Raw genomic sequence first — 23,089 nt, 5'->3', positions numbered from 1 at the left:
TAATTGGAGATCTGTCTAAATATTTTAATTTCCCTTAGCTCTGTGGTATCAACAATGCCTTATTAAAATATAAGAAATCCTAACTTTGTATTTTTAAGTAAACTGTCTTAGAAGTGACCCTATGTAAAAATAAAATCACCTTCTAGTTTTGTTCCAGTTCAATCATTTGAAATAATATCATCTATAAGTGAAATTCTCCTTTTTAAAACATATTCTAATGGAGCCATTTTTCAACAAAGTTTAAGGATTTTCTGGTGGCAAGCCTGATCAAATGCATGGTAACCTGCTATGGTCTAACATCCATGTGACTATTATTTTGCTTTGGGCTTTAAATAGGTTTCCTTTGAAAAATAAAATACTGCATCAGAATACATATTTTAAATGAATGAATATTTCAAGAAAAGCCATTAGAGGTAGCAGGGAATTCAATCAACAGTGTAAGAGACTGTGATTAAAAATTAATGTAAGTGTGGAGAAACCATTATGAGTCACATTTTAAAAAAAGAAAGTTATAATATAAAAGCTCTAGGAAACTTGCAGTTTAGTTAAGGATATTATATATGGTTCTTCTAGCCCATTCATTGAGAATCTGTAGGCAAATTTCACTGTACTGCTATTTTATTCTGGATCTGGGCTGAATTTCAGAAATGTTATTTAATACATTTTCAGAGTATAGCATCAGGTAAAACAAAGTTTTAAGCAAAATATCATCTATACCAAAAATATTTGCAAAGAAGGTAGTTTAGCATGTTCTAAAAAAACCCAAAATATGATCCAGCTTTCAAAGGATTTCTGATTTCCATCAGGTACACAGACATACTCTCTGTGGTAAAACATATTTGTTTATAGTCTGTGTGTGTCAGATGGTTAAGAGTTCTGGAGAATATGTAGTACTCTACTCTAAAGTTTACAGTTCATTTTTATATTTCTCTTCTTATGAAAAAAGATCCTTAGGATTATTAATTCCATTATCATTTCTTAAATATAGTGTTTGTTCAGAAGGGTTCACAATATACCCTTCTAGAAATTTTGAATGTCATTCCACGTTCTATTTTACCTAACAGACTGAATGCAGATGTGTAGCAGGAAGAGGAGCCTGTATGTCAAAGGGTGTCATCGTCTCCAGCTGATGAGGACTATGTTCCTTCATGCTTCTTCCTTTTATACCTGCTAATGGATTATTAATCACTAAAGGTGGACTGTTTATGCCCAGGAGGGAAAAACACAGAATTCCATCGTTATAAATATACACACACAATAAAAAAAGAGACTAGTTGACAATTTTGCATACCTACTATGTACTGTTTTCCCCTTTTTTCAAAGTATTCTATGAAATATTTAAACTAAATCCAAACGGGATTTGCTTTGTTTTTTAACAACACCCTCTGGTATAATGGAAGCAACCTGTGGATACCTTTAATACTAGATTCACAAATTGTTATCTTGAATCCCCATTAACAAACACATTCCACAACAGTTCTGACTCTGACTTTCTGTCACAATACTGTAACTAGAATTATGCAGATATCTGCTGGTTAAGCTGCTATGGGAAGGTCTTCTTTCCATTGAAATCTATAGTAGGAATAATTTTCTGATGGTAGATGTGCCCATTGTGTCAATTTGTCATACAATCAACCCTAATACAACTGTGATTCCAAGGGAACCTACTGTTGCTGCCTACAATATCCTGACCATCCCAGTCTTCACTTTTATTGCAGTACATAAACGCTGTTGAATTTTTCATTAGTGCATTTGATGCACTGGTAGTATCAAGAAATACTGTGTCCCTTTGTCCCTTGAACCATTCTTCATTATCTCATCTATCCTTGGGGCAGGGGTTCGGGGTGAGAGGGGAGTGCACACATTTTCCTTCTGATTCCTACCCAATTACATACCAAGGTACTCCTCCCCTTTTCATCACACCTTATACGTATGCCAACAGTCCTTTATTCATATGTGGGAGAGAAAATTGTCAGGCTTCCTTTGACAGCACTCTCCATGCTGTCTCACATGACAAGCAGCTCCAAATATGGCAAGAACAATCAGTGTGGCTGATCCATTCTTTAAATCCCTTCAGAGCCCTCAAGGGTTTGAAATAACCTGGTTATGTAGCTATGATGATAATTACTTCCGTGTCAGTCCTTTACAACAAGAGGGAATTATGTTATTCATGGAAAATTTGTAAAGTATTACATGAATGTCATAAATCCTTGTTTCCCCACAACTTTCCTTCCCACAACAAAATTAACTTCATAATAGAAAAAGAAACAATTTTAATTTAAATTGCTCTAGGGAGGTTTTTTAAATATATAATCAATAGATCAGAAAATGGAATTGCTGGCAACTATACTCTCATTTATTTCTCCTGCTTCACTTTCTACCCTTCTCTTTTTCTGTCCCTTTCAGTAGACCAATCCCCAACCTGTTAGGAAAGGATGTGTGATCCAAAATCCATGGGGGCAAAAGAATTTGAAAAAAAAAAACAGGTACATGTTTATGTATAACTGAATCACTTTACTGTACAATTGAAACCAGCACAACATTGTTAATTACCTATACACCAATATAACATAAAGCATTAAAAAAAACAAAACCCATGGAGCATTTCTTTCTGTGGTCTTATTCTCCAACATACTATTTATATTATTACTGACTTTCCATACATTCTCTTTTTGCTGCAACTCAGAGAATCAAAATTCTGGCAAGAAGTTCTAGATTAGCTATTAAAATATTAGTCACACTCTTAAGAAGAAACTAAGTTTTAAAAAGCGTAAGTGAATAGAGTTTTGTTGCTAAGAAAAAGGAGCACCAAGTCCAATATCAAAGTAACATTTTTATATATTTTACATTTGTTACACCTTTCTTGAGGGTCAGCAAGCTTGTCTTCACAAAGTGACCTAGATTTCTGATATGGTATCCAAGATATGTTTTGAAATATCAGTAATGACATACTTTCTAAGACAATTTCATAAATTTTGCAATAATGTGCTTTTCCAGTAGATGTCTCTAAAATGTTCTGAAGTAGTTAAAGGAAATTTTGGCTTGCTCTAATAACACAAAGGACAGGAATTTGAGTTCAAATAATGTTAGATTAGAGAGGAGGGAAAAAAAACTTGTCTAAAAATCTGTTTTCAAAAAAATCCAGTCAGCTTTAATCAGATCCTCTATCTAGTAAAAAGATATTTTATAAAACTTTTCTAAAATATATCATAGTTATTATGAATGTTGAAAAATGTAATTAGTTGGTTATTAGAATAATCAGACCCTGCCATCTGTTATGAATATATAAAAATATTTCTTTTCATAAGTGTGCACTAACTCAATAAATTATGTAAGAGCTATTGTACTATTTTAAATATGTGCCTTCTCTAGTAAGATTATTTTGAAAATTACTTCAATTAATATGCCATAAAAGTTACATATTTCATTACATATTAAATAATTAAATATTTAAAATATTTGAAACAAATAAAAATATATTTCTTATATTTTTGCATATCTGGTTCTTGGTAGTGATTAACGCCTTCCCCTGAAAAAGAACATTACCTCCTCTGCTCAATGATAGTATGATACATTTAGTCAAAAAACACAATGTACTTTTGTTGCATCAAACTGTATTCTATTTAGCCACCAAATCTCAGTAAATGTTTACATATGTACTCAACATCATCATGCAGTGTTGAGTTGATATCAAAGGATCAGCTGGAAACTGGCCTTGTCAAACCACACAGGAAGGTATCTGGGTCTAAGGTGGAGAGAGCAAGCTTCCTATTACTGAGACGCCATTAATGACTTCCTCCATATGCCTCAAAAGCCTGGAAGGAAGAAAAACTCAAAAATAACACCCGTGTAATTAAAAGAAAAAAAGGAAAACCACCTAATAAAGGGATGATTGCTCTTGACACTTGCTGACCTTGCTTCTCTTAAGCCCTGATCCACTAAGATCAGAGATTCTAGTGCAAGGGAAGAAAGAGTAATTATATTTGGAAAAGAGAAAAAAGAAATACAATTTTAAAAATATATTGAACTTTTTAAAAATCAGAAGAACATAAAGATCTGGGTAGAATTATTCTAAATAAATGTCCTTCTGTCTCAGCACCAATCTCTTAGAAAGGATCAAGAAAAAAAGACTTAGAAATTTGTACCTATGGAACAAAACAAAGGTCTCTGCTTAAGTGCAAGATAAGATGATTGCCTGGAAAACCTAGAATTGTGGCAGTCCTGTGGTAGAGAATACATAAGGAAGACAGAAAGATTGCTAAATGAAAAAATAAAAGAGCATCGATCAACCAGGAATTTTATCACAGGAGAGTAACTGACTCCACTGTCAGAGATCTTATCAGTGCTTCTCCACCATCTAAATCCGGAGAAATAAATTGGGGTGAATGCAAGTATTGAACTCCGGTCAACAAACAGAGCTAAGAAAAGATAACAAACTATTAAATTTGTTAAACAGGCATTTCAGGTTTTTAACAGCCTTGGCAGAGACCCCATCCAATAAATTCCACAGAAAAGAGGTTCATACAACAATTGGATCTCAAAGATCTTTTGTGGTGCTTAATGGTTGTTTCTTTTACTTAGGAATAAAGTTCTTCATCCATTTCCTCCTAAAACAATTAATTAAAAATGACTATAGCTAAGAGCAAATGGGAAGTTTTATGCACACACACACACACACACACACACACACATGCAATCACATTAGTTTTTGTCATTCAATATTGAAAGGGTTTCTTTCCACTTACATTTTCTTTCAAATCAATCTTTTTAAAACTTTAAAAAATATAGAAAAATATTCCTAGATTACTTAAGAATCTGCATACCATCTTCCATAGTGGCTGGAAACTCAAACAGGGCTCTGTATCAACCTAGAGGGGTGGGATGGGGAGGGAAATGGGAGGGATTTTCAAAAGGGAGGGGATATATGTACACCTATGGCTGATTAATGTTGAGTTTTGACAGAAAACAACAAAATTCTGTAAAGCAATTATCATTAAATAAAAAATTAATTAATATAAATGTGGAGAAATATTAACTGTTATTTCATAAAAATATTTCCACATGCTGAGGAATGAAGCACCAAAGATGAGTATGCAAGAAAACTAAAGGCTTCAGTCAGTATTTCTGTGTTAATCTTTATCCTTTTTGGTTTATTTCTCTTTTTCTTCCTGAAGTGTTAGTCACTCCATCATGTCTGACATTTTGCGAACCCCATGGACTGTAGCCTCTGTCCATGGAATTCTCTAGGCAAGGATACCAAAGTGGGTAGCCAGTCCCTGCCCTAGTGGATCTTCCAGACCCAGGGATCAAACCTGGGTCTCCCACATTGCAGGCAGGTTCTTTACCATCTGAGACTATCTGAAAGCTTTCTTTATTTAATTCTCTTCTCCCATTTTCTTATTCTAAAGTTTTTTCTTGTCTTTTTATTTCTAATTTGCTGATTTGCTCTAGTGTGTCACTTACTATTCTCTCATTGGCAATGCAATGGCATTTTTCCAGATTGCATGAATGAAATTTACTTGAAATTCTTTTGACCCTAAGGTGAATAGAAAATTACACTTAAATTCTTTTTGTATACCTCCTTTCTGTTCTTGACCCTTTACCTCTTACCTAGGTTTGTTTTCACTTCTTGCACATTCAGGATCTGGCCTGGAGTGAGTGGCAAAGAGACAACCATAATTGGATGAAATAGTCTGCCTCAAAAAAGACCCAACACACATAGCATACTCTTCACTTCCTTTTGTGTGAGTGTGTGTGTGTGTGTGTGTGGACTACTCTCTTTTTGTTCGTACTTTCCAAATCAGGAACATTCAATGAAATAGAATGTTACAATCTCCATATTAAATATGCAAGATTTAATACTTTGTACAGAGAAGACACCCAATTTCATTAAAATATAATGCAATATAAAATAATGCCTTATAATTTGTAATGAAAACTTTTAGCATCGTATTTTAAACCCTTGGGAATGTACTGTGTAAAAAGCTATTGCAATTTTTATTGAGGTTACTCCACTTTAGTCAGGATCATGATTGCCTCAATTAATCTGCCTCTTGATTATGGCAAGGGGCAGGGGTTATATTCAAAAACCGACAACTAACTTGGTATCAATTAATATATAAATCAATATAAAAATAAAAAATTAAGAATATTACTTTATTTTCTTAAGTTACTCCTGGAGGAGGAAATGGCAACCCACTCCAGTGCATATGTTTCTTATATTATAAAACTGTATACCTAGTAATATAAATCATAACACAAATCCGTCATTGTATCATTCAAGTAAATTCTAAGCAATTTAGTAATTTCTATAAATTATTGATGTGCTCTTTTTTTTGACATGGATGACACCAGCTAAATGATCTCCCCGTCAGAGATATGATTTAATATAGGTAACTGCCTCGGTCTGTTTTAAAGACTTCTTCATCAGATTTAGAGCCATGAGTGACATGAAATCTCAGCAAGTCTATAATTTCTTTTAACATCAATGGTATTGCCATGTGACTGAATTATCTACTAGACACCACTGAGTTAACAGTGATTGCATTATGTTTTTTCATTATTTCTATGTGTATTTTTAAATATTTAATATATTTATTATTAACTAAATCATAAAAATTCTTATAGGAGTGTCCTATTTAATCAATTCATAGAGCTCTGCAAACATTTAGTCAACCTTAGGGCATCATAAATCAAGGAGCTTAAACATTATACTTTTGAGTTTCGTCATAAAAATTTCATTTTCACATAAGTTATTAGAAAATCTGTATTTTCTCATGTAATTTCTCCCTTATTAATTTTTGTATTAAGTAGTATCTGTAAACATTTTTCATATCTGAAATATCTTTTATCAGTTTTCATGTTATTTTCAGTTTAAAAGGGAAATAATTTTTTCCTTATGAAGTTAAAAAAAGATTTAGAATGTCATTTATGAAAACCAATTCTCCTTTTCCTTTCTGTAGGAAAAAAAAACAACCTTGTTTTCCAAATGTTAAACATAAAACTGATCTGAATTTCATGATGATGTTAAAAGTTCTAATTTTTTCTAAAATTCTTATTTTATTGAATTTTACTAACATATTTGATAAAGCGTTTTGAAGTTTTTTTTATTTCAAGGGCTTTACTTTACTTGAAAATTTTTATTGTTACTAAAGCTTATTTCATGAAACTAATTAGTGGGCTCTAGTGGTAAAGAACCCACCTTCCAATGCAGGAGACATAAGACATATGGGTTCGATCCCTGGGATAGGAAGATCACATGGAGAAGGAAGTGGCAACTCGCTCCAGAATTCCTGCCTGGAGGATCCATGCACAGAGGAGCCTGGCAGGCTACAGTCCATAGGGTCTGAAAGAGAGACAACTGAAGTGACTTAGCACACATGCAATTTCATAAAGTTCTTTAATATTTTTCTCTTGATCACAAATTAATTTTAACAGAAATCAAAAGTCATTGAAGACAAAAAAGTCTAGTAATTTTTAATGATACAAACTTAGATCATTATTTGAAGTCAACATTTATATATTAAGTAAAAACTGATGAACTTCTGTGGTTGTTGAGTGGTAAAGAACACACCTGCCAATGCAGGAAAGGAGGGTGTGATCCCAGTGTCAGTAAGATCCCCTGGAGAAAGGAATAGCAACCCACTCCAGTATTCTTGCCTGGAAAATTCCATGGACAAAGGAACCTGATGGGCTACAGTCCATGGAGTCAACAATAGAGTTGGACACAACATAGGGACTAAAAAAAACAAAACAGTTCACTAATTTGTATTGAAAATCAAGTCGATTTTATTTCAAATATACAGATTATATTTTAAAATATAATTTATTTTTGATATTGATTTGTTATTTTTGATTTTGATATCTTATATAGCAAAAGATGTTGCAGACTGATATTTGCACTGTATCATTAGACAATCCAGGACTTGGCTCATTATTGATAACATTTCCATTTTTTTCTAAGGTTCAAAAAATTCCCACTCATGATATCTAAAATACTTTGAAAATTTAAACTTTTGTCTCTTTTCCAGTGTTTTTAATAATTTATTGTAAATTCTTAAATAATATTTAGTAAAATACATGTACTGTGGGAAACTCTGAAAGAGATGGGAATACCAGACCACCTGACCTACCTCTTGAGAAACCTATATGCAGGTCAGGAAGCAACAGTTAGAACTGGACATGGAACAACAGACTGGTTTCAAATAGGAAAAGGAGTACATCAAGGCTCTATATTGTCACCCTGCTTATTTAACTTATAAGCAGAGTACATCATGAGAAACGCTGGGCTGGAAGAAGCACAAGCTGGAGTCAAGATTGCCAGGAGAAATATCAATAACCTCAGATATGCAGATGACACCACCCTTATGGCAGAAAGTGAAGAGGAACTCAAAAGCCTCTTGATGAAAGTGAAAGAGGAGAGTGAAAAAGTTGGCTTAAAGCTCAACATTCAGAAAACGAAGATCATGGCATCTGGTCCCATCACTTCATGGGAAATAGATGGGAATACAGTGGAAACAGTGTCAGACTTTATTTTGGGGGGCTCCAAAATCACTGCAGATGGTGATTGCAGCCATGAAATTAAAAGACGCTTACTCCTTGGAAGAAAAGGTATGACCAACCTAGATAGCCTATTCAAAAGCAGAGACATTACTTTGCCAACAAAGGTCTGTCTAGTCCTCTATCCATGGGATTTCCCAGGCAAGAATACCGGAGTGGGTTGCCATTTCCTTCTCCAGGGGATCTTCCTGACCTAGGGATCAAAACCATGTCTCCTGCATTGGCAGGCAAATTCTTTACCACTGAGGCACTAGGGAAGTGCTTATGAGTTATTACACTTTATCATAATATATTTTCCAGTATGTATGGCTGTATTTCAATATTTTAATAATTGCTAGGTCACATTGGTGCATACTGATTGAATACAGTTTTGGAGTTAGGGCTTTGTGGGATGTTACCAGATAAGAGTGAGGTGCTATAGCCTAGGCTATGAGTGGAAAGGCCCTTTTATTTCTGAGACATACTGAAATTGTCAGTGGGCTCTAGATTTGATTGCTGGGTAGGTGTCTCAAACACTTCACATGCACACACTTAGGAATCTCTCTTCGGGGATTGTGTATCCTAACACTGAGAATAGTATTATCTATAGTAGGGAATGGGAACTGTGAAAACCACTCTCCACATCCACCTCACTTCACTTACTCCTTGTAAAGGTCTGCTTGTCTATGGAATGGTAGGAGACTAAAGGTTTTTATTCACTTATTAAATCAAGTCTTTAACATGTACTCTTGTTATCAACAAAGCTAGTGGTTGTTTAAAAATTTCTGAAAGATCAATCCAATTGTAATCTGGATTGCAATTTTTAACTTAAAAACATCTGATGGTTTCTAAAAAAAAAGAAAAAAGAAAAATCTAGTATTTTCTGCCCTATAACATTGACTTTATTTATTAGAATTAGAAAATTTTGAAATTTGTTCTAAATTAATGGTTCTTAACCACGGTCATGCATTGAAATCACATGCAGAGTTTAAAGAACTATATATACACACATTCTCAATTCCCTAGAACAGAGCTACGATTCATAATCTTCAGATGGGGCAAGGATGATGGACAGAATGTTGACACTTAGTTTCAAAGTTAACAATCACTTCTGATTTCCATCCATGACAACAACTACTAGTCTAAAGAGATGTTAGGAAAAAAGAAGAAAAGCAAGAACATAATATGCTTTACAAGTTAATAATAGAAAAATAAGTCTGAAGAGCAGCCGTGTTTGTATGCCACAAAATATGTGGTCTTTGTTTTTACCATAATCACACATCACTTCCTAACAAAATCCTCTGTTTGTGGCATGCATTCCAATGCACCAGCTCTTTTTGTTCTCCTATGATCTGGCTCAGAAAGGTTAGCAGTAAAAAAATGAAAAGACCATTTGTTCATTTTGCTAAACCCACCTTTTCCTTTTGCTATAAATACAAGCCTATATCCAGAACACTCTTCCATGGCTAAGAGGAACGGGTAAGGTAGTGAGGTTGAAAGTTGCTAAGAATGATTTATCTTGATAGATGGATTTAATTCCAGTGATTCATAAACTTCAGTGTGCATTGGAATCAACTGGAGAGCTTGTTAAAGCACAGATTTCTGCCTCACTCCAGGGTTTCCTAAATTAGCAGGTCTGTGGGGGGTGCCCAGTTTGTATTTTTTAAACTCCTAGGTGATGCTGATACTGCTGATTCAGGGACCCTGGTTTGAAAATCAATACTTTACTCTTTGGTAACACTCTTTAAGTAGATAGATTTTAGCTGCCAAGAAAATGCTTCATTACATCTAAGAAAGTATCTTGATTTTAAAAATTATACAATTAATTAGCATATATTTCTATAAATTAATTTGAATTTGGGCTATAATAATTTTACTGCTAGGATCTAGCATAAAGTTAATACTCTTCACCACCTACCATAGCTCCTAAATGCATACACTTTTCCACAAGCTACAGATTGTCTTCTTCCTCCAAATAAATAAAAAATTATGCCAGGCTATCTATTAATCAGTGGAGAGAAGAAAATCAAAACAAAAACTCCAGACATGAATGGAGATTCATTAATTTAGCTCAGTGCTCTAAAGAAAGCAATGCAAAATTTAATCCAACAATAGAGACTAAGTCAAATTAGCGCCAAATATATATACTTTCGATGGAGTAGAGATGATTTAGTATTATTGTCACAGCGACATATCCTTACAGAGCATAATTAACATATGCCAGAAGTGCAGTTTCATTGGTACATAATTTCACATGGGAAGAAACACAGACACCAAGCACTTGTTTTCTCGTGTCTGATATTCAGACCTCAATGAATAAATTTGTTCATTAGAAGTCTGCAAATTACAGACATATATTACTTAATGTGTTCAATATTTTTAATAAATCTTCCTCTAAATTGTTTTCCCCAGTGAAAAATTATTTTCCCACTTAAAATATTGTTTGATTCATGGGAAAAAAGAAGCAATGTTTTAAGAGAGTAAATTTATTTTATAAGAATTTCTATTTTTCTGAAATTTCACTGATTTTACTGCCTGATCCCCTTTAGACATGCCCTGTAATGGTTTGCTTTTACTTACAGTGTTTCTGTTTTGAACCTATGTATTTCTTAAAAATCTGGGGAAAACCCTTTTAAGTGGCACTATTAAGCAAATATTCTCTTAGTAAAACACTTGTAGCTCTCCCTTACTTTCAAGTAGCCACCAGTTGGAAATTGCTTTGTTTAATCAAACCATCTTTGAGACAGTCCACTTAGAAAGTTGCTACAGCTTTTAACACAGCTGAGTTTAAGGTCCCCTCAATTATACTGATAGTATACATCCCCTAGTTTACACAGCTTCCCCCAAACTATCACCCATTTTCAATTACAAGGAAGCCTGAATAATTTTACTTTTTTCAAAGAGAACTAGAATCTTGCACTTCCAGTGTGGTAGCACATCACCCTGTGGATAGGGGCAGAGCTGCTCACTCTGCAGTCATATTGGACCATGACCATCGTGCTTCAGTACATGTGAAAATGCATGTTAGCCATGTTGCTGCTCAGGACTGGAAAAAAATGAGGTAAACCCAGTGCTTAACTCTCTCTCTCTTCTCTTTTTGCTTCTATCTAGCCCAGGAACAACAGCAGCTGATACACAGCAAACAGGCTGAAAGTCACGCGGCTGTTGGCAGAGGAAGATCGGAGCAGCAGCCCCAAGACTGTGGTGACCCAGGTCACAGATTGCAATTACTATTGTCCCTAACCCAATCATTGTCAACTCTATTTATGAAGACTTACAAACAATACATCACTTGCCTGTCAAATGTTTGATGAGGACACATTAATGTACCTCTTGACCCTTTTCTACTGCTGCTGTGTATTAGGTGAAACTGAATGAATTGCTGGTTCCCAACATGAAGGGAACGTGTGTAATTATTGGAGCTTTCTGTACAGACACAGAAGGGAATAGAAATGCTGTCACACTAGGTTGTAAGGAATTCACAGGTTTTCAAATTTAAATCACATTATTGTCCTCCAAAGAGTACAATTATGGAAGAACTTTGGCATGGAGGGCAGGACTAGATCATTTTAAAGCAGCTAAGAAGCCTTTCTTCCTTTGTTTGATAAGAGAGTGCCAAGGTGCATTGATGACAGACTAGAGCAAAGAATTGTGGCTCAGAATCAACAAGAATATCATGTTGATCTAAAGTTGGCATGTCACATACTTTCTCATCTTTCTAATCATAAATACTTCACCATTCCTTTTAGGCTTCATCTCTTAGAAACATAAAGTTTGTTACTGCTAAAAACATCTATATTTGGCATATACCTAGTCATACAAAACAAGGCACTCAAATTGAGGAATCTAATTTAAGGGAATCTCTTTAAGAATTCAGGTGAATATAGCTTATAAACTGTACTCAATTTTTGTTAAGGGGTCAAACATCAGTATTTTCACAAAATACAATGAAAGCCTCCTTGAATTATTGAAATCACATGTAAAGGTATGGAAAGTATCATTGCTTTATAAAGTGATTCTAACCAAATTCTGAATCTCTTTATCTTTCATTAAAGAATAGCTCAGTAAACAAATGGCAACCCACTCCAGTACTCTTGCCTGGAAAATCTCACGGGTGGAGGAGCCTGGTAGGCTTCAGTCCATGGGGTCACAAAGAGTCAGACATGACTGAGTGACTTCACTTTCACTTTTCACTTTCCTGAATTGGAGAAGGAAATGGCAACCCACTCCAGTGTTCTTGCCTGGAGAATCCCAGGGACGGGGGAGCCTGGTAGGCTGCCGTCTATGGGGTCACACAGAGTCGGACACGACTGAAGTGACTTAGCAGCAGCAGCAGCAGCAGTAAATAAAAAATTATCAGAATATAGATACAAACTACATATATATGTAATATATGCATATGTAGGTGTATGTATGTAGTATGTATGCACATGTATATGTATATATATATATAAAGTTACATCTGCTCAATTTTGGAGCATTGGATTTGAAAGCAGAAGATGAGACATTAGCTTGGTAACCTCAAGCAAGTTATTTTAGTTTTCTGACTCTCAATTTCCCCATCTATTGAAAATTTAACAGACACTCTTTAAGAAAAAAGAGACTGAAAATTCTGGGCAAAATTAAAACATTTTAGACTTCTAAGATATTAGAATGCTTTTTATAAATTTCTTCCCCTAAATAGTATAAAATTTAGGATGCCATTTGCCAAGTGTATATAATCTATATTCTCAAATATGAAGCACAAACACGGTTTATCTGAATTACCACACAATCTATCATGAGATTTGAGTGGTTTTAAATATGAATTTTTAAATGTTTCCTATTTTCTCATCTTATATATCAGCAGTGACACAAAAAATGACTGACCAGATGAACTACCAGGCAACGAAACTAACCCTTCTGCAGAAGAAGATTGACAATATTTCTTTGGCCGTGAGTGATGTAAGGAGCACATATTCCTCACTAGAAGAGAAAATCAATGAAGACAAAACCGGGGAATTTCAATCTTTTCTAAAAGGTAAAAGTAAATTATTCATTTAGTTGAGACAGAAGGCAAATGACTCATTTATATTTTCCCACATCATTTTAAGGTCTTTTCTTTAGATTGGGAGGTAGAGAAGTCTAAAACAGATTTTTTTGGGGGAATAAGATACTTTAAAATCCCTTAATTTCTGAAATAATTTGAACCATCTAAATATATTTTTACTAATACAGACAAATCTTTAAATATTTCATCTGACCTACTGACACTGTGTACCTAGTTATAGCCTTACTTGTATTTTTTATAGTTAAAAGGAGCTATACTTAATCTGCTTCCATTGTGGTTTCCAGTTCAAGATAAAGATGAGGTCAAGGGATGCTTATCAAGGCACATAGATCCATGATTGTCTCAATATTGATAAAGATATTGAGGATAAATCTAAAATATATTATTACCCCAGAAGCTATCTAGCTCATGGAATATAATCAATAAAATATATTCTAAATTCCACAGGTCATTATTCATAGAAATCTGAGTCAGTTTTGCCTGAATTTTGTGCTCTTGAAATAGCAGTCTCTGTTCCTTTCTGGAGGATCTGCAGGAAAATCCATTTCCTGTTCATTTGAGTTGTTAGAATTCATTTTCTTGCAGTTGTAGGATTGAGGATCCATTTTCTTGATGACTAAACTTGTTTTCAGCTTCTAGAGGCTGCTGCATTTCTTGGCTCATGGCCTTCTTCCTCCATTTGCAAAAGCCAACTCAACAGCTGTTGAGTCCTCATGGCAGCTCTCAGATCCACTCTTCTGCCTTCTTCCTCATTAAGGACACATATGATTACATTGCACCCATCTGGATAATCCAGGATAACCTCCTCATTTCAAAGTTCTTAACCTTAATCATATCTGTCAAGATTCCATAGACGGTAACATATTCACAGGTTCAGGTGATTAGGGGCTGAACATCTTAGGGGCAACATTATTCTGCCTACCAGGAAGTTTATGTATAGTGAGTAATTGGTATGGTAGCAATACAATAGGGCCCCTTGATAATTTCAATAAATCCAATCTAAAGGGATCAGGGAAGGCTTCTACAAAGAAAAACCAAGTCAACTGATAAGTAATGGATCAGGAGGACTTAATTTGGCAGAGAGATTTCAGGTAGGCCATGGATATTCTAGACATGTGTTTTGGTTACTAGGAGCATCTCAATTCACTGGGCTTATTGTATGTTTCCAAGTTTCAGGATTACTTGTCCCTTTCACTTTATTTTGTACATAAAAAATATTCACTGTGCATCCCATTTTTACCACTCATGTTATTTTTTTCTCTATTTTATGTGGTTCACAAATAAAAGAAATAAAAAGGTGAAGATTTCCATATTATTTACTAGTACAGAGCCATCATTATTTTTTCAGTCATGTAAATTATTAGTGCTATTAACCAACTGAAAGAAAGACTCTGTCTTACATTTCTGGTATGTTCCCTATGGCTAAAACTCATAGCAAGAATGAGAAAGGAATATATTTTCCCTGAAGTGATAGCATGAGAAAGAAGTTAAATAGGAACAGTACACAGTCAACTATAACCATAGTAATAAAATTTGTTTAGCAAAATTTAGTTATCATAGCCTGAAAGAATTAGGCCTGTCAACAGCCTTTGCGAACCCACTGACAAAAAAACGCCTTGACACAGGAAAAATATGCACTCATAGTAACAACAACAGTCCCTCTTCAATAGGAGGCATTAATTGTGAGCTGAGCCCAATCAGTTAAAAGAACCAGAGGGCTTGCCGTTAATAAATGTTCATACAGGGAACAAGAGCTAAATTCACCCCGCAGGTACTGCACTTTCCCAGCAAAACCATGACCCTTCTCTCACTTAAACTACATTGGACTGAGAAGCACTGCTTTATCTGCTAGGAGCTGGAGAAACTGTTTAAAATCAAATGCCCCAACACTTAAAGAGTTATCTAAATGTTATGAATAGGCCATGCGTTCACACCCACAGGAGGGACATGCCAAGGTATCTGATATCAGATATATCTTTTAAGTTACCATATACAATATTGAATTGTTAGGAAGTAGTAGCACATTGGGAGAAGGCAATGGCACCCCACTCCAGTACTCTTGCCTGGATAATCCCATGGACGGAGAAGCCTGGTGGGCTGCAGTCCATGGGGTCGCTAAGAGTCGGGCACGACTGAGCGACTTCACTTTCACTTTTCACTTTCATGCACTGGAGAAGGAAATGGCAACCCACTCCAGTGTTCTTGCCTGGAGAATCCCAGGGATGGGGGAGCCTGGTGGGCTGCCGTCTATGGGGTCGCACAAGAGTCGGGCACGACTGAAGTGACTTAGCAGCAGCAGCAGCAGCAGTAGCACATTGAGTCACATGAAACAGAATCAAACTACACATAAAATGATGTGCTCCCTCAGATATTGACATAAGGCATTTTGACATATTTTTGCAAAAGTTAGATTCTTGCACAGATGTTTCTATAGTAACAAATTATATGAATATTATCTGAAAAGCTTGTTTTCTTGAAACAAGTTTTTAAAGCTAATAATCTGTGATTCCTTTTCAGACACTAGCTATAATTTTTACCCTTTACCCAATGTAGTTTTCCATTAAAATTTTAAAGCATGAATTGTTACTTTTATTGTTTATTTTTTTCATAATTACTTTGTTCAGGATTCTATACTGAATTTTATACCTATTTACAGTGTTTTCACCTATTTTCATTCTTTTCCTGGTTTTCAGATCATGCTGCTTTCCTCCTTTAAAATCTGTTGTTATTGTTGCTATTATTCACAATTAATAAATTCAGTTACACTTAAATTTTACTTTACTTTGTCAATCTTTTTTATCTTTTTAAATTAATTAATTAATTAATTTTACTTTACAATATTGTATTGGTTTTGCCATACATTGACTTGAATCTGCCATGAGTGTACATGTGTTCCCGATCCTGAACTCGCCTCCCACCTCCCTCCCCATCCCATCCATCTGGGTCATCCCAGTGCAGCAGCCCAGAGAGCACCCTGCATCATGCATCAAACCTGGACTGGCAATTTGTTTCACATATGATATTTTACATGTTTCAATGCCATTCTCTTATATCATCCATTCCTTGCCCTCTCCCACAGAATCCAAAAGACTGCTCAATACATCTGTGTCTCTTTTGCTGTCTCACATACAGGGTTATTATAAACTTCTTTCTAAATTCCATATATATGTGTTAGTGTACTGTATTGGTGTTTTTCTTTCTGGCTTACTTCACTCTGTATAATCGGCTCCAGTTTCATCCACCTCATTAGAACTGATTCAAATGTATTCTTTTTAATGGCTGAGTAATACTCCATTGTGTATATATACCACAGCTTTCTTATCCATTCATCTGCTGATGGACATCTAGGTTGTTTCCATGTCCTGGCTATTATAAACAGTGCTGCGATGAACATTGGGGTACATGTGTCTCTTTCAATTCTGGTTTCCTTGGTGTGTATGCCCAGCAGTGGGATTGCTGGGTCATAAGGCAGTTCTATTTGCAATTTTTTAAGGAATCTCCACACTGTTCTCCATAGTGGCTGTACTAGTTTGCATTCCCACCAACAATGTTAAGAGTGTTCCCTATTCTCCACACCCTCTCCAGCATTTATTGCTTGTAGACTTTTGGATAGCAGACATTCTGACTGGTGTGAAATGGTACCTCATTGTGGTTTTGATTTGCATTTCTCTGATAATGAGTGATGGTGAACATCTTTTCATGTGTTTGTTAGCCATCTGTATGTCTTCTTTGGAGAAATGTCTGTTTAGTTCTTTGGCCCACTTTTTGATTGGGTCTTTTATTTTTCTGGAATTGAGCTGCTGGGGTTGCTTGTATATTTTTGAGATTAATTCTTCGTCCATTGCTTTGTTTGCTATTATTTTCTCCCATTCTGAAGGTTGTCTTTTCATCTTTCTTATAGTTTCCTTTGTTGTGCAGAAGCTTTTAATTAATTATGCCCCATTTGTTTATTTTTGCTTTTATTTCCAATATTCTGTGAGGTGGATCATAGAGGATCCTGCTGTGGTTTATGTTGGAGAGTGTTTTGCCTATGTTTTCCTCTAGGAGTTTTATAGTTTCTGGTCTTACATTTAGATCTTTAATCCATTTTGAGTTTATTTTTGTGTGTGGTGTTAGAAAGTGTTCTAGTTTCATTCTTTTACAAGTGGCTGACCAGTTTTCCCAGCACCACTTGTTAAAGAGACTGTCTTTTCTCCATTGTGTATTCTTGCCTTCTTTGTCAAAGATAAGGTGTCCATAGGTGTGTGGATTTATCTCTCGGCTTTCTATTTTGTTCCCTTGATCTATATTTCTGTCTTTGTGCCAGTACCATACTGTCTTGATGACTGTGACTTTGTAGTAGAGACTGAAGTCAGGCAGGTTGATTCCTCCAGTTCCATTCTTCTTTCTCAAGATTGCTTTGGCTATTTAAGGTTTTTTTGAATTTCCATACAAATTGTGAAATTATTTGTTCTAGTTCTCTGAAAAATACCATTGGTAGCTTGATAGGGATTGCATTGAATCTATAGATTGCTTTGGATAATATACTAATTTTCACTATATTGATTCTTCCAATCCATGAACGTGGTATATTTCTCCATCTATTTGTGTCCTCTTTGATTTCTTTCACCAGTGTTTTATAGTTTTCTATATATACGTCTTTTGTTTCTTTAGGTAGATATATTCCTAAGTATTTTATTCTTTTTGTTGCAATGGTGAATGGAATTGTTTCCTTAATTTCTCTTTCTGTTTCTCATTGTTAGTGTATAGGAATGCAAGGGATTTCTCTGTGTTAATTTTACATCCTGCAACTTTACTATATTCACTGATTCAGTTCAGTTCAGTTCAGTTCAGTCACTCAGTCGTGTCCGACTCTTTGCGACCCCATGAATCACAGCATGCCAGGCCTCCCTGTCCATCACCATCTCCCGGAGTTCACTCAAACTCACGTCCATCGAGTCAGTGATGCCATCCAGCCATCTCATCTTCAGTCGTCCCCTTTTCCTCCTGCCCCCAATCCCTACCAGCATGGGAGTCTTTTCCAATGAGTCAACTCTTTGCACGAGGTGGCCAAAGTACTGGAGTTTCAGCTTTAGCATCATTCCTTCCAAAGAACACCCAGGGCTGATCTCCTTCAGAATGGACTGGTTGGGTCTCCTTGCAGTCCATGGGACTCTCAAGAGTCTTCTCCAACACCACAGTTCAAAAGCATCAATTCTTCAGTGATCGGCTTTCTTCACAGTCCAACTCTCACATCCATACATGACCACTGGCAAAACCATAGCCTTGTCTAGTAATTTTCTGGCGGAGTCTTTAGGGCTTTCTATGTAGAGGATCATGTCATCTGCAAACAGTGAGAGTTTTACTTCTTCTTTTCCAATCTGGATTCCTTCTATTTCTTTTTCTGCTCTGATTGCTGTGGCCAAAACTTCCAAAACTGTGTTGAATAGTAGTGGTGAGAGTGGGCATCCTTGTCTTGTTCCTGACTTTAGGGGAAATGCTTTCAATTTTTCACCATTGAGGATAATGTTTGCTGTGGGTTTATCATACATGGTTTTTATTATGTTGAGGTATGTTCCTTCTATGCCTGCTTTCTGGAGGGTTTATATCATAAATGGATGTTGAATTTTATCAAAGGCTTTCTCTGCATCTATTGAGAAAACCATATGGTTTTCATTTTTCAATTTGTTAATGTGGTGTACCACATTGATTGATTTGTGAAGAATCCTTGCATCCCTGGGATAAAGCCCACTTGGTCATGATCTATGATCTTTTTAATATGTTGTTGGATTCTGTTTGCTAGAATTTTGTTAAAGATTTTTGCATCTATGTTCATCAGTGATATTGGCCTGTAGTTTTCTTTTTTTGTGGCAGCTTTGTCAGGTTTTGGTATTAGGGTGATGGTGGCCTCATAGAATGAGTTTGGAAGTTTACCTTCCTCTGCAATTTTCTGGAAGAATTTGAGTAGGATAGATGTTAGCTCTTCTTGAAATTTTTGGTAGAATTCAGCTGTGAAGCCATCTGGACCTGGGATTTTGTTTGCTGGAAGATTTCTGATTACAGTTTCAATTTTTGTCCTTGTGATGAGTCTGTTAAGATTTTCTATTTCTTCCTGGTTCAATTTTGGAAAGTTGTACTTTTCTAAGAATTTGTCCATTTCTTCCAAGTTGTCCATTTTATTTGCATATAGTTGTGGATAATAGTTTCTTATGTTCCTTTGTATTTCTGTGTTGTCTGTTTTGATCTCTCCATTTTCATTTCTAATTTTGTTGGTTTGATTTTTCTCCCTTTGTTTCGTGATGAGTCTGGTTAATGTTTTGTCAATTTTATTTATCCTCTCAAAGAACCAGCTTTTGGTTTTGAAGTTTGCTTTAAAAATAGGGTCTTTCTTTTTTTATTTTTTTTTGCAAGGTAATAGTAGCTTATAAAAATGAAAATTATTGGAGTAATGGGGACTTAAAAATAACAAAAAAATAAAATAAAAATTTTTTTTACTTTAAAAAATGATAATAGTAAAAATATATCTGAGACTTTCTCTGGAGCTGTTGCAGACAGTGTGGGGTCAGTTCATTTTCAGATAGTTCCTTGGTCCAGCTTGTACTTTTCACGGTCTATAGGCCCCTTCCTTGGAGAAGGCAATGGCACCCACTCCAGTACTCTTGCCTGGAAAATCCCAGGGATGGAGGAGCCTGGTAGGCTTCAGTCCATGGGGTCGCTGAGTTGGACACGACTGAGCGGCTTCACTTTCACTTTTCACTTTCATGCATTGGAGAAGGAAATGGCAACCCACTCCAGTGTTCTTGCCTGGAGAATCCCAGGGACAGGGAGCCTGGTGGGCTGTCGTCTATGGGGTTGCACAGAGTCGGACAAGACTGACGTGACTTAGCAGCAGCAGCAGCAGGCCCCTTCCTATGTAGTCGGTGCTAACTACAGGGTTTTAATCTATTGCACCTGTCCCTTCCAAAGTGATTCCCTCTGTTTATTTCAGCTTCTTCTGTTTGCTAGTCTCTTCAGTGTCTATTTTCCACCCTGACACAAGAGGCGCAGTGGTGGTCACTTTTTTTTAGGCTCACTTGTTCAGTCGTGCTTTGGGGAGGGAGGAACACTGCCAACAAATATCACTGGCATGTATTCACAGTGATTCAGCTACACTGGGTTTGCCCCCGCTCACGGCGTGTGTGCTTTCCCAGTCTACACTGCTCAGACTCTAGGTTGCTCTGCTGGGAACTGTCTGACACGAGCCCTGGTTTGCATGCACTTCCCAGGTCTAAGCAGCTCTGGTTCAGGTTCAGTTTCTCGGGTACTCCACAAAGGCGCAGACTTGGTTGGGCCTGCGTTTTGTGCCCGTCCCAGGTCCGAGCATCTCAGGTGACCAGGTCCTTGGCGCACATAGTTGCCCCCAGTTGAAGGCTGCAACTTATCCCCTCCCCCATCCCTGCCACTCAGTTTTGTGGGTGTACAATGGGTGCGCCTTCTCAGGTGTGCCCTGTGTCTCTTCTGAGAAGCTGATCTCTAGCTGCGACCCTCCTGGCAGATGTTGACTGTCCAGAATCCCGAGAAGTCTTGGTTAGCAACAAAGTCTGCTTTCAGTTTGGTATAGGATGCCTCTCTGGGGCCGCAATTACCCCCTTCCGGCTCTGGCTCCCCCACCCCACCCCCCAACCCCCACCCCGGCTGGCGGGGGAATGGGCCGGTCCGCAGCCGGCTAGCCGTGCTCAGTCCTTTGTTCTGCTGGCGTGCCTGGTGGTGGTTAAGGCTTTTCCCTGGATCGCGGGATAGCTATCCCACAGTCTGGGTTGCTATCTCAAGCTAGTTCCCTCAGATTGCCCTCAGGGCATTCAGGCCCAGTGCTTATCCTAAGCAACGTCGCCCACCCCTCCCTGTTCCTGCCCCTGCCCGGGCCCGCCCCCCCCCCCCCCACCCCGTCCCCACCCACCACTTACTAGTGGGGGATGTGAGCATCTGGGCTGTTGCACTGCTGAGAGTTGCTGTTAGGCACATAATCTGTGGGTTTTAATTATTTATTTTTCCTCCTGGTTATTTTGCCCTCTGAGATTCCAAGACTCACCACAGACTGGCCGGAGAGAGTGTTTCCTGGTGTTTGGAAACTTCTCTCTCTTTTAAGCCTCCCTTCCCGGGACAGATCTCCGTCCCTACCTCTTTTGTCTCTCTTTTTATCTTTTATATTTTGTCCTACCTCCTTTTGAAGACAATGGGCTGCTTTTCCGGGTGCCTTATGTCCTCTGCCAGCATTCAGAAGTTGTTCTGTGGAATTTGCTCGGCGCTCAAATGTTCTTTTGATGAATTTGTAGGGGAAAAAGTGGTCTCCCGGTCCTATTCCTCCACCATCTTAGGACTGCTGCCCCTACCTTGTCAATCTTGAAAAACATTTTAAAGCCAAAATTGTTAGGTTATAAATTTCAGAGAAGTCTGATTCCTAACCTTAATTATTTTATTGTGTTTCATCTAGTTGTTGCCATGAGAATTAAAGATGATTTTAACTAACAGGAAATGACTAAATGATTCTATATAAAGTGCCATAAAAATATCTTTTCTATTAAGTGGTGCCTTACACTCAGCGAAGCTACCATATTCTGTTTTAAATGTCATAAATCTCATTGGCCAAATTTCATTTTCTATGTAGCATCTAGAATATACTCAGTGAAGATTTGTTGTATAAATGAGTGGTGTGTCAAATGCTAAGTAAAATTTAAAAAATAAAAATACTTTAAAACCTTTCTTGGTATAATTGTTCATGTTAGTAAATGCAAAAGCTAGACTGTTTCAGTATAATTTATCTTAACTGCAGCTATTTAATCTTTTCTAATAAACTTAGCTTTTCTTTAGTATTTTGGTGCTGTGTGTCACTGATTACTATTTCATACTTCACATACTTTTTTTTTTCTATTACATGCAAGTTGATTTTCACTTACTTATAGTTTTTAGACTAAGTTTATTTCAGTGTCCAATAGGTTTAGAAATGTAAATTTTGTGCTCTAGAAATCCTAGACCCTAAAAGATCTATTAACAACATTCATCTTTAGTGTTTAGGATTTCTAAGGAAATATTTATCCATTCACAGCTTTGTCTTTGTACCACATTAATTATCAAGTATCAAGATGCTCAAGCAATACATCATTCCATTTGATATAATTGCTGTTTCACAATATGCTTTATGTAAGTCTTTCAAGCAACTTAAATACTTTTTAAAACTTTCTTAAAAAATAGAGACATGTTGAGACTATATATTTTTATTTGCTAATCATTTTTCTTGAATAGTCTTCATAGTAGCCATAACTTGTTTCACAATACTCCATTGTGCAGACCTACAATTTAAAATACTTTGTAATATGTTACCTGTATTTTGCATTATAAATGCTGGCTACTTGTTGGATTTGAATGGACATATCTTCCATTTATATCTGTTTCATTGCCACATACTATAAATATGCTTCAAATATGTTTTAGTTTTTCCACTTTGTTTTTTTGTATGTAACTGGTTTGTCTGTTTTTACATTTTAA

At 36.3% G+C, this 23,089-nt stretch overlaps 1 protein-coding gene across 1 annotated transcript in view; it reads left to right on the top strand.

Annotated features, from left to right (window-relative positions):
- MMRN1 (multimerin 1) overlaps positions 1-23,089 on the top strand; it is an 85,839-nt gene that overhangs the window by 40,069 nt on the left and 22,681 nt on the right. The window contains exons 4-5 of the mRNA XM_052641741.1: positions 11,650-11,751; positions 13,385-13,558. Coding sequence (XP_052497701.1) covers positions 11,650-11,751; positions 13,385-13,558 — 276 coding nt within the window. The remainder of the gene's footprint in view (positions 1-11,649; positions 11,752-13,384; positions 13,559-23,089) is intronic.

The sequence above is a fragment of the Budorcas taxicolor genome, chromosome 6 (assembly GCF_023091745.1).
Source record: "Budorcas taxicolor isolate Tak-1 chromosome 6, Takin1.1, whole genome shotgun sequence".
Classification (NCBI taxonomy): domain Eukaryota; kingdom Metazoa; phylum Chordata; class Mammalia; order Artiodactyla; family Bovidae; genus Budorcas; species Budorcas taxicolor.
Note: the sequence above shows the minus strand (reverse complement) of the source record. Positions and strands in the feature narration are given on the sequence as shown.